General features: G+C 41.2%; 1 protein-coding gene across 2 annotated transcripts in view; it reads left to right on the forward strand.

The window, feature by feature from the left end:
- LPL (lipoprotein lipase) overlaps nt 1–12,604 on the forward strand; it is a 98,664-nt gene extending 86,060 nt beyond the window's left edge. For both annotated transcript variants that reach the window (XM_033915733.1, XM_033915727.1), the window contains exons 9-10: nt 8,204–8,311; nt 10,775–12,604. In XM_033915733.1, coding sequence (XP_033771624.1) covers nt 8,204–8,311; nt 10,775–10,817 — 151 coding nt within the window. In that variant the 3' untranslated portion in view covers nt 10,818–12,604. The remainder of the gene's footprint in view (nt 1–8,203; nt 8,312–10,774) is intronic.
- Nucleotides 12,605–12,888: the final 284 nt, after the last annotated feature.

Below are 12,888 nucleotides of genomic sequence, written 5' to 3' on the forward strand. Positions count from 1 at the left end.
CTTTTCTAAATTCTTTAAATCATTCAATACCAGGTCTTTGAATGTTATAAGAAAAGGTTTGGGGGCTCCCGGAGGACACCATCGAGAGTTAGATTTCATTATAGAGGCATCCACAGTAGCTGGATTTTCTGTGAAAAAAACTTTCAGTTGTAATTTTCTAAAAAAAAGATAAAAGGCAATTCTCATTCTAAATGGATCATATCTATTAGTTGGAATGAAACCCAATCCGAACTGTAATAATTGGGTCTGAGTGTCTGAAAGAGACATGGAGGACAGATTTATTATCAGTGTTTCAATCCTGCTCTGGTGCGTACATTCATGCCCTGTTGCTCTCGATGTTTTTGTAACGGTTTCCCTTCGAGGCATCGAACTTTTTTAGAGACGAAGTTGTACTATCCCCATTGGTGGATTGTACAGTAGATCCATCCTTTCCTTCTTCGCTACTTCCCTCGGTTGTTCCCAATGATCCATCAAATGCTACCTTCTTACTGGGAAAAGTACTAGATGTTCCTTTAGCCTTCATCGCTATAGGTTTTTTCATCCAGGTGTAGATTCGATCATACTGGTTATCCCGTTCGTCCTTTTTAAACTTTTTAATTTTATTCAGCCGCAGGGATTCTTTAAACTTAGATATCGTATCATCTAGAGATTTATGTTTCTGAAGAAAATCTTCAGCATCTTGTTGTTCCTGCTGGATAATACTCTCAATATCTTTTATTTGTTCCCTTAGGTCATTTTCTATATTTGATGTAGTTTCAACCAGTAGAATCATAAGATCACAGCTACATCTATTTAGGATTCCCATCCATTTATCCATAAATTCTATGCTTATACACAGATCATTATATTTCTTACCAAGCTTTCATTCACTTACATCCATTTAACTTTATTCAATATGGACATGGCATCTTCGTGGCTCTTTAAAGCGATCAGCTGATTATTCTCTATTCGTAAAATTTTGTCAACCAATAGACAGTTAGCATCAGTGACCTCAATTAGAAATCATTATCACCCTCAAAAAAATCCCAAAATTATTATTAAACAACTAATAATCTGACTATAATTTTCTCAATCACTGTTACCACAATGTCTCCAGTCGCTGTTATTACAGCTCATATTCCGTTGTAATTCAGCAGCATTCCAATGTTCACACCAGTGACATCCAGTCCAAGTCTTCATTCAAACCAGCTGGGGCTGCTGCATGATTAACACATGATCGGTGGCTGTTTCTTAGGCAGCTGCTGCCACTGTCACTGTGTATAGAATCCAGGCCAAAGAGTCTAAAGATATGAAAGTCAAAGAATTTTTAAAAAAAAAATAACTCAGTTTCTTCAATTTTCTTCACTACTTTTATTAATTTTGGTATCCAACTCTAAATAACAATCTACTTCTATCCCTAAAATATGAGAGGACATATCCAACTTATAAACTGAATCAAATTCTAATAAAGGAATGTCAGAAAAATGAATATGAGGAGGGCTAATCTGAAGAAATTTTGTCTTGCTTTTATTTAGACATAGCTGACGACTATTCACCCAGGCTTAGTCTACTTGCAAACATTGTCGTATATTATTTATGGATAGCTTCTATACTGCTGCTAATGACTGGGGGGAGTCAATTCAAAGTGGTATATGTGCATTCATATCAGAATTGGGGGGAGGGAAAATTTGATTATTAAAGAAATAGATCATTATATATATATATATATATATATATATATATATATATATATGTATATATATATATATATAAAATGAGGGGGGTTTACAATATTTTAGGATGATATGATCAAATGTAAGAATTCAAGTGTTTTTAAATGTTCAATTGTTAAACATCATTTACTGTACTTGATTTTAAGATATGAAATGAATAAATATTAAAAAAAAAAAAAAAAATTACCATTTACTGGAAAGAATACTGTAATTATCATCTGCATAAATAAAGATACACCAATAGCTTCCAAAGCATGGCCTAGTGATCACATTAAAACATTAAAAAGCAATCAGGACTCTTTAATAATGGCATAACATAATCAAACTTTTTTTTGTCAGTTACCAAGTGAGCCGTGTTTTGAATCGGCTGAAGCCTTTTCAGACTGGTTTTGTAAGACCTGCATTTAAAGAATTGCAATAGGCTAATCTACTGGTGACCAATGCATGTATCAATTTAACCATGTTACTCATAGTCAGAAAAGGCATCAGCTGCTTTATCAATCACAACTGAAAGTATCAGCTTTTGCTACTGAATTGATCTGCTTGTCAAATTTCAACAGGGATTCATAATGAAACCCTAGGGTAACAATGTCATCTTTGACAAGTGGATGGTCTAGAGCAGGGGTGTCAAAGTCCCTCCTCGAGGGCCGCAATCCAGTTGAGTTTTCAGGATTTCCCCAATGAATATGCATGAGATCTATTAGCATACAATGAAAGCAGTGCATGCAAATAGATCTCATGCATATTCATTGGGGGAAATCCTGAAAACCCGACTGGTTTGCAGAGCCCTCGAGGAGGGACTTTGACACCCCTGGTCTAGAGGCAGAGTCAGCACTTTCCCGCCTAAATTAACTGGACTGCATAAAACACAATTCTTTCTTTTAGCAGTTCACTTTAACCAGTTAAGTGCTGAATATCGGCTTTTGCTCACACCTTTCTCAGTAGTATCTCAAGGTGAGTTACATTCAAGCACAGTACGTATTTCCCTGTCTCTGGAGGGCTCACAATTTAATTTTTGCATCTGAGGCAATGGAGGATTACTTGACTTGCTCAAAATCGCAGGGTGAAGCAGTGGGATTTGACCTGGGCACCCCTGGGGGGTAAGTCCAGTGCTGTAACCATTAGGCTACTCTTCCATATTGTTTACCCAGATAAGAGGTAGCTGGCCACATAAATCCAGATATTCAGTGCCGATACACGGACATGTCAGGGTTGTTATAATTCATTGGCATCATGTCTGGACGACATTGTGCCTTTGAAGGAAAAAGTGCCTTGTAGTAACTTTGCATGTAGTAACTTTGGTTCTCTAAAGAATTGAAACAAGAGTTACGTAAAAAAGAACGCACATGGCATAAGAATCCTAATCATGCCTTCTTGCTGGCTTATAAGAATCTGCTCGACATATATAAGGGTTCTACGTTGGCAGCTAAGGAGTTCTTGGAGCATAAAATTGGGACTAACACTTCTTTGTCAGGGAAATTGTTTCAAATGGTGAAGAAATTTTACCTCTGCTCTGTTGCGGCATGCGGAATGTTCTTTTGCTAGCCGAGATTTTTACTGTTCTTTAATTCAGAGGTTCAGAAGATTACATTGGATTTCTTTGAAAATCAGTTACCATCTGTGTAACCTGCTCACAATGTGTTGTGGTCTGATTTTGAGGTTGTAACAGAATCTAATATAAAAAAAACATTATTCAGCGACTGAATAAAGGGCTAGATTCACTAACCCCCAATTCCGTGTCCGATCCATTCCCGATTGCATGCAGGCCGATGAATTCACAAAAGGCCTGCATGCAAATGAGGATGATCGTTGACACACCCCTCACCCACTGCACGGATCACTAGAGAGCGATCCTTGAGCATGTGCAGCCCCTGACAGTAGTGACAGGAGAAGCAGCCTCCTGTCACTGCTGTCAGGACTTCTGCCGGCTTTTTTTTTTTTTTTTTCATTTTTTTAATGGGCCGCAAAACATCAGGCCTATATAAAAAAATGAAAAAAAAAAGCTTCCTCTACAAAGCACCCCCGACACCCCAGCCGTTCCACTCAATGCTGCTCACGCAAATATGACAGGAGGGATGGCAACTCTCTCCTGCCACCAAATGAATGCAACCGGCCCGGCGCACCCCTGGTCAGGCCTGGCCTGACCCAGCCCGACCCAACACCTCCCCATACCTAAAAGTTGGGAGCAGGAAGGATTCTCAGTCCCTCCTGCTCCTTAGGCCTCCAACGCTGTTTTTGGGAACAAGAGGAACCGCAAAGTCCTCCTGCTCCTTCTCTTCCTCCATGATTCACCACTAATGTGGGCCTTAGGTCCCGCCCGTTGCATCATGTAATACATGGGGAGGAGTCTAAGGCCCTGATTTGCTCAGGCACCTTAGGCTCCTCCCTTGGGAAGGGCCTGGGGTACCTGAGCCAATCAGGGACTTGCTTACGGCTGAGCCTAAGGAAGCCCCTGATTGATCAAAGCAATAGCCAATCAGGGACTTTCTTAGGCTCAGCCCTGAGGACGTCCCTGATTGGCTCATATGCCCCAGGCAACGGGCCCACATTAGTGGTGCATCATGGAGGAGGGGCAGGAGCAGGAGGACTTTGCGGTTTTCCCTGCTCCTGAAGACAGCGCTGGAGGCCTAAGGAGCAGGAGGGACTGAGCACCCCTCCTGCTCCCAACTTTTAGGTACAGGGGAGGTGTCGGGTTGGGTCGGCCAGTCCGGTCTGGGGGTGCGGTGGGCTGATCGGGGGTGGGTGGGCCGGGCCAGTTGCATTCGTTTGGTAGCAGGAGGGAGTTGGCATCCCTCCTGTCATATTCGTGCGAGCAGCGTCGGGTGGAGCGGCTGGGTTGGTGGGCAGGCTTTTTTTTTTTCATTTTGGCCATTTTTTGACAGGTCTGCTTGTCTTTTCATTTTTTTTTTTATGGGGCAGATATTTTGCATGTGTAACACACGCAAAATATCTGTGCCAAGGAAAAAAAAAGAATAAAAAAACAGGCAGCCTGTCAAAAAACCTGCTGACCTGTTGGTAACAGTCAGGTTTGACAATAGTGAAACCCGATTTAAAATAGCCAAGCAATTGTTAGTGAATCAATCACTTGGCTATTTTGCATGGTGTTTTACTAATTTGCATGGGAGGATCGGGTTTGGAATCGGGATCTGGGTTAGTGAATCGGGTTGGAGGGAAATCGGGTCGCAAAGGGCTCGCAAACTGATTGGTACATGATTAGTTTGCTTAGTGAATCTAGCCCATTGTGACTTGTTCTCTTGACCCTTGCCCGATTGGTGTGCTTGCTTCAATGATGGATATATTAACACTCTCAGTGTTATGGATAGTTATGAAGTCTTTGAAATCTGGTTGTGTTTCTTCTCAGCTTAAGAAAGCTATTGTGTGACCTTTATTAAAAAATCTTATGAATGAGTCAATGGTAGACCACTTTTTTTGTCATATCTCGTTAAAATTTTTGACTAAGGTGTTGGAAAAGTAGTATTGGAGCAGTTGTACGACTTTTTGGAAGCATTTAACGTCTTGGATGATTAACAGTTTGGTTTCAGACCTCAGTATTCTGTGGAATTGCTATTGCTTTCAGTGCTGGATGATATACGGAGGGGTTTAGATTGTGGTTAGTGTTTCTTCATGATTCTGATGGACATCTCATATGTTTGATACTGCCAACCTTCAAATCTTTTTGACGAGGTTGTGTTCTTTAAGTATTGGAGGAAAAGTTTTGGATTGGCTCCAGTCATTTTTGGAAAATAGGATGTTTTGTGTGGAGGTAGCTCAGGAGAAGTCTGGCTGGTCTACAGTTACCTGTTGTATTCCCCAAGGCTCGGCATTGTCTGATGTACTATTTAACATCTATTTGATACCTCTTTTTAAGGAGTTACGTAAACTTGAGGTCAATTTTCATCTATATGCTGATTCCAGTTTCTGATTCCAGTTAACAACTCATTTGATGATGCTTTGAAGGATCTTAATAATTGTTTTCAGTTCATTAAGGGTTGGTTGCACCTGAATCAGATAAAACTGAATGTGGTGAGGACTGAGACGTTTTATGTGTGGGTTATGGTAGGCAGGTGCCGTTGTTTCTCACAGAGATAGTGCTAGATGGTGATGGTGTTCCTGTTTCGCATCAGTGTAAATATTTAGGGATGATTCTGGATTCAGTGTTAAGTCAGTGGTATCGCAGGCATTCTTTAAATTCCATCTACTATATAGACTAAGAGATTTATTTATCTGTTGATAACTTTAAGATCACTTTAAGATCATTTTAGTGTTCTGTTGACCCCTGTATTTGATTATTGTAATGCTTTGTATCTTGGTTTACATAGTAATATAGTAGATGGCGGCAGATAAAGACCCGAATGGTCCATCCAGTCTGCCCAACCTGATTCAATTTAAATTTTTTAATTTTTTTCTTCTTAGCTATTTCTGGACAAGAATCCAAAGCTTTACCCTGTACTGTGCTTGGGTTCCAACTGCCGAAATCTCTGTTAAGACTTACTCTAGCCCATCTACACCCTCCCAGCCATTGAAGCCCACCCCAGCCCATCCTCCACCAAACGGCCATATACAGACACAGACTGTGCAAGTCTACCCAGTACTGGCCTTATTCAATATTTAATATTATTTTCTGATTCTAGATCCTATGTGTTCATCCCACGCTTCTTTGAACTTCGTCACCAGTTTCCTCTCCACCACCTCTCTCGGGAACGTATTCCAGGCATCCACCACCCTCTCCGTAAAGTAGAATTTCCTAACATTGCCCCTGAATCTACCACACCTCAACCTCAAATTATGTCCTCTGGTTTTACCATTTTCCTTTCTCTGAAAAAGATTTTGTTCTACGTTAATACCCTTCAAGTATTTGAACGTCTGAATCATATCTCCCCTGTCTCTCCTTTCCTCTAGGGTATACATATTCAGGGCTTCCAGTCTCTCCTCATACGTCTTCTGGCGCAAGCCTCCTATCATTTTCGTCGCTCTCCTCTGGACCACTTCAAGTCTTCTTACATCCTTTGCCAGATACGGTCTCCAAAACTGAACACAATACTCCAAGTGGGGCCTTACCAATGACCTGTACAGGAGCATCAACACCTTCTTCCTTCTACTGACTAAGCCTCTCTTTATACAGCCCAACATCCTTCTGGCAGCAGCCACTGCCTTGTCACACTGTTTTTTCGCCTTTAGATCTTCGGACACTATCACCCCAAGGTCCCTCTCCCCGTCCGTGCATATCAGCTTCTCTCCTCCCAGCATATACGGTTCCTTCCTATTATTAATCCCCAAATGCATTACTCTGCATTTCTTTGCATTGAATTTTAGTTGCCAGGCATTAGACCATTCCTCTAACTTTTGCAGATCCTTTTTCATATTTTCCACTCCCTCTTCGGTGTCTACTCTGTTCCAAATCTTGGTATCATCTGCAAAAAGGCACACTTTTCCTTCTAACCCTTCAGCAATGTCACTCACAAACATATTGAATAGGATTGGCCCCAGCACCGAACCCTGAGGGACTCCACTACTCACCTTTCCTTCCTTCGAGCGACTTCCATTAACCACCACCAAATGTGTGGTCCAGGTTTTACAGGTTGCCCAGAATGCTGCCACACGTATAATCATGCGAGCATCGAAATTTGATTGTCACCCCAATTTTACAGGATTTGTACTGGTTGCCAATTAGTGCGTGTGTTGAATTTAAGGTTTTGCATGTTCATTTTTATTGTATCTCGCTTAGTAAATTTGATTAAGCAATTTACCAAATCAAAATAAAACTTGAAACTTTGTGCTTAATTTTTAAGCTTGTGAATGATGTTGGTTGTACAGTCTTTGCACTTTTATCGTCCTATATGAGTGCTAAGTTCTATGGATAGGATGTGTTTGGATGTACCATCTTTGAGTGTGGTGAAACTTTCTGGCCACGTGGTGGAATGCGTTGCCCCTTGAGATAAGGCAGGCGTCGGGTATTTTGTAGTTTAGGAAAAAGGTTAAAACTAGGTTATTTGAGCAAGTGTTTTCTTCATAATTTATTTTTTTTTTGTTTCTGCTTTTGTAATTTTATTGTGAGTTTGGCAGATTTAGGTTTTTAAGTAAATAACTATTACTGTTTTGATGCTTATGATGGTATCATTCTTTATTTTAAACTTCACATTGTTAATGATTTTATGTTATATGTTTTTGTAAGTTATTTTATTATGTATGTTGTGCTGTTAATGTGGGTTATAAATTTTTTAATAAATACATTTCTTTCCTGTGCTTACACCCTTTCTTTTAAGGGTGCAGTGCTAGAAGTGCTTTTTGTTTCTGTTGATATTTCAATTAAAATTTTGTTTGTTATAGTAGTTGCTGCTGTGATTGACTTGTCAAGTGTATGTGTGTGTTCTTGGCATAAATTGATGAAATTTAAAAGAGATCTAAGAGCTAAAGCCAAGTAGCATGTTAATAGTAACGGAAATCTGCTGTGAAATACTAACACATATTTTGTTTTTTAAAATCTCTTTTAGGATAGTGCTCTGTCCTAAAGATGGTACCCATTCACATCTAAAACGAGGAAAGGGACCAGTGCTGTTTGTGAAATGCTTTGATCATACTCAAAGCAAGAGCCATGATGGGTAAGAACATTACAGCAGTACAGAAATGTGACCTGACTAGAGAACAAAACACAAGTGTTTGTGTGTGTCAGGATAGGGAAGTAAAACTTAACTTACGCCTAGGAGATAATTCTTTAAAAGTCACCCAAAGTTAGAAGCTAGGATGCTGGGTGGTAAGCACAACTTATAGCTACCCTCATAATTAGCGTTATAGAATGCTAGTCAGCATTTCTGCATGCAAATTTAGGAGCCATTGAAGCTATGTCAATGGCTGGCAGTTATGAATGTTACAAAGAGTATTTTGTGAGGTTAGCACATAATTGCTTGGCATGCTCCTGGAGTAACGCCAGGAAATCCTTTTTAAACCAAGAGGACGGTGGATGCCTGGAATGCTTTTCCGAGGGAGGTGGTGGTGACGAAATTCAAAAAGTCGCGGGATGAATACAGAGGATCTCTAATTAGAAAATGAATGGTATAAAAACCAAACCTTAAATGGTTGCTGTGTGTTTGATATGTCGAGTGGTGCTTAGCAATTCTGGCTGTGAAGAACTAAGGTCAGCACTAGACAGACTTGTATGGTCTGTGTCCCATATACGGCAATTCAGTTTACAATGGGCTGGGGAGTACAGGAGCCCACTTTTCAAAATGATTGGGGGTACCTTTGTTGTCTGGTGATTTTTTTTCTCTTTTTCTAATTATCTTTTCCCAGTCTCTGGTTGAATTTCCTTCTGTCTGTGCTCTTAACTGTGTATCCAGGGCCATCTTATCCATTTGCTGTTTTTCTTTCCTTTTTCACTTTCTGTCCTACATCGATCTTTGGCATTAACTTTTAATATTCAACTTTCTTCCACTTTTTTGCTTTCTTCTCAAATCAATCTACTGTTCCATGTCTTCCCTTTCCATCTATCCATGTGTACCATCTCCTCCCTCTCTCTCCCCCTCTGGTGGTCTGACATCTTTCTCCTCTTCTTCCCACAGTCTGGCATTTCTCTCCCCTCATTCCCTTCCCTCATCCCACTTTGTGGTCTCGCATCTCCCTGTCCTTCCCTTTCCCCTCTCACCTACCTGGTCTGACATCTCTTTCTCCTTACCTCTCCCTCCAGTAGTCTGACATTTCTCTCCTTCCCTTTCTCCCTTCTTGTGATCTGGTATCTCCTCTTCTCTCTTCCTCCCCTTCTGCTCCTCCCTACCATGGTCTGGCATCTCTGTCCTCCCCTTTCCCTTTCCTCACCCTGGAGGTCTGACATGTTTTTTTTTGTTTTTTTTTTCCTTTCCATCTCCGCAGTACAGCATCTCTATAATGACATTCCACCCCCCCCCCCACACACACACATTCCTCTCCTATATGGGATCCGATAAGGCAGCTGCTGTTGTACTTTGTGAGATGCCAGCAGAGTTAATGAAGTAAGCATGTTGCCTTTGGTGGCCCGGAAGCTTTCCCTCTGTTACTGCTTCGTGCCTAAGCGGGGACAGGAAGCAGTAGCAGAAGGAAAATTTCCAGGCTGCAGAAGGTAGCGTATTTACTTCACTCACATTGCTGGTGGCACGAAGAGTAAAAGAGTAGCTGCAGTGATGGATTCTACCATCTCTCCTTTTCTTTAATCCAGCATCGCTCTCTCCCTCCTTCCCCACCACCCCATCTTACCCTTTCTTTTCCCAATTACCCTCTTATCTCTATACCCCCTCCCTAACACCACCCCTTGGGCCCAACTTCTCTGCCATCTGATGAGGCCAGGGCACCTCAGCCAATCAGGGATTTCCATAGGGAGGAGTCTAGGAAAGTCCCTGATTGGCCAAAACAATGGCCAATCAGGGACTTTCTTAGACTCCTCCCTATGGAAATCCCTGATTGGCTGAAGTGCCCCGGTCCTTCCAAAGGGAGGAGCCTAAGGCGCCTCAGCCAATAAGTGCCTTAGGCCTCTCCCCGTGCATCAGATGATGCACTGGGGCAGGGCCTAAGGCCGCTATTGGGGCGGAGGCTGGCTGGAGAGCTGGAGCAGGAGGACTTTCCTCCTGCTCCTGAAGATTTTGAGCAGCATAGGAGCAGGAGGAGGGTCCAGGCACCCCTCCTGCTCCCGAAGATGAGCCTCCAAGGAGCAGGAGGGACCGGGTACCCCTCCTGCTCCCGAAACCGTGGGTGAAACGTTTGAGAGCAGCACACTGAGAAGTCTCCCGGTTTTCATGGTGGTCTGCAGTGGTTCTGGGCTCGTAGCATCGTGGAGGGAAGGCAGTGTTTAAACCGCCGCTGGCTCCTAATGATGGGGAAACCGCCAAACGCTCATTCTCGAGATGAGGAAACTACCGCACACTCTACTGCGCAGGCGGAAACCGCTGAACGAAACAGTCATACTCTCCTCCTTCTTCTGCCTCCTGCGCATGCAGCAGCACAGTAGCAGAAAACACGGACACACAGTTTTAAGTGCGCATGCGCGCTAAGGATTTCATTATATCGGATTCATTTTTTTTTTCTTTCTTTTACTACAGGTTGCAGAACAATCAAATGGTTGAAACAAAACTGGAGAACTGAAGACATTTTCTAGGAGGAAGAAAACAACATTTTGCCCAAGAACTGAATCTATATATATAAAAAAAAGATATTAAACTTTTCCATACTATAATAGATAACCATTTTCCGTTAGTCATTCTAGGAGAAATTTTGCTGTACAGTTTCAGAACCTGGGACATTTTTTTTTACACATTTAACAGTGTTAGCATTGCCAGAAAAGACAGTGTTTAACAACACGGCATAACATCTGGCCAGCTGTAGTAAAATGTAAAACATCAAAAGAAAACTGCTTGGGATTATGTACTGTATAGTATATTCCTAGTGTATTTTTAAAGACATTATTTGAATCTCTGTTTTCACTCGGGAAAAACTGGAAGACTTTAAGAGTCTGGACAGCAGGAATTCAGCTAATGGAAGCACAATTAATCTCTGGTTACGGACCACAATCAGGTTCATTCTTCTCACCACAAAAAACAGAAGGGTAAAAGTATGAAACGTGCATAACCCTTCATGTTGTTCTTTGTGGATTTTCAACCAAGACCAGGAGAACGTGAAATGGAGAAGGGAGTATTTTGCCCTCTACGTGACAGTAGATGAGAACACTCCAGTGACTCATTATTCATCTTCACTTAATGTTAGATGGTGGAAAAAGGGGTAAGCCTGTGTTCTTTTAAATTAGCAGCTGTGATCACTTACAGTACCCCATTTTATTTTAGCAAAATGGGATTATAAATAAGGTGCTAACATTTAAAAGGTGAAAAAGTGTGTAAATAGCTACAGTGCTGGTGTATATATGCATAGGTGTGTGCATATATGCGTAAATGCCGAAAACCTGCTTATGCTCTGTTCAATTACATAGTGTGTATTTGATACGTGAGCGGAGTTTGGCTGGTGTGTGGGCGGGACTCACACTTATACATTAAACTTATAGAATACTATAAGTTAGCAGGTTTTCCCGGCATCTAGGCATGAGCATTTATACCAGCTCTGCACTTAGGGCTCCTTTTACTAAGATGCGTTAGTGGTTTTGGCGAGCGCGACAATACCGCACGCGCTAAACACTAACGCCTCCATAGAGCTTACGTTAGTATTTTTCGGTTAGCGTGCACTAAAAATGCTAGCGCACCTTAGTAAAAGGAGCCCTTAGTGTAAATGCTCCCACATATATACCCAGTTACACTAGAATTTTATAAATGAAAGTAGGCATCTACACTCCTTTATGGCATAGGCTCCTGATAGATGCCCTCTAAACACCTAAATTTAGGTGCTTTATTATAGAAGTGTCCTGTGTATGCCTTTGTCTTTTAGAATAAATCCACAGGTGGAACACATTACGCTGAAAGAAAGTTGTACAAGAAGCATGAAACAGACAAGCTGAATGACAAAGCTTTTGCCCCTTGTTGTGAATAAAAGGTCTTTGTTCTTCCGTGTGACATTCTAGGATAAGTCATGTCTGCCCTAGCTTCTGTCTACTGCTTTCCAGACTCTGAGGCTGGCTCACCTTACGTTTCATCTGATCTCCAAAGACCACCTGAAGAGGAGAGTGTGGTAATTGGTCTGACTGATACAAGCTAAGTTTCATCAAAGCTCAGTATTTATTGATAAGGGAGTATGACTATGTTACAGACAAATGTAAATCGCCAAAAGATAAAAATAAAGCAAATTCTTGCTAAGCACTTGAATAAGCTGGAAACTGTGTGAGACACATTGTAAACCATCTTTTTGTGGATTGAAAAATAGTGTTTGTCTTTTTTGAAGCAACGGCTTAGAGGAAGCAAATAAATGTGTCATTTTTTTTTTAAAAATGAGCATGGGATTTTTGTTTTCATAACCATTGTGGGTACATGAGGTGAGCATCTGATCTATGAAAAATGAATGAATGAATGAATAAATATATGATATGAAAATTTTATGTTGAAGGTGCCTGAAATTTGAATATTGGTTTATGAAACTAGAGCATAAAGGGGTAAAGGGTCATGAATTTGATATACCACCCTTCTGTGGGTACAATAAAATTGGTTTACATATATTATATGCAGGAGTTCTGTGCCAATGTTCTCGCATTCATACCCCAGTAATGTGTTGAAGGGTA

Source organism: Geotrypetes seraphini, chromosome 1 (assembly GCF_902459505.1).
Source record: "Geotrypetes seraphini chromosome 1, aGeoSer1.1, whole genome shotgun sequence".
NCBI classification, from domain to species: domain Eukaryota; kingdom Metazoa; phylum Chordata; class Amphibia; order Gymnophiona; family Dermophiidae; genus Geotrypetes; species Geotrypetes seraphini.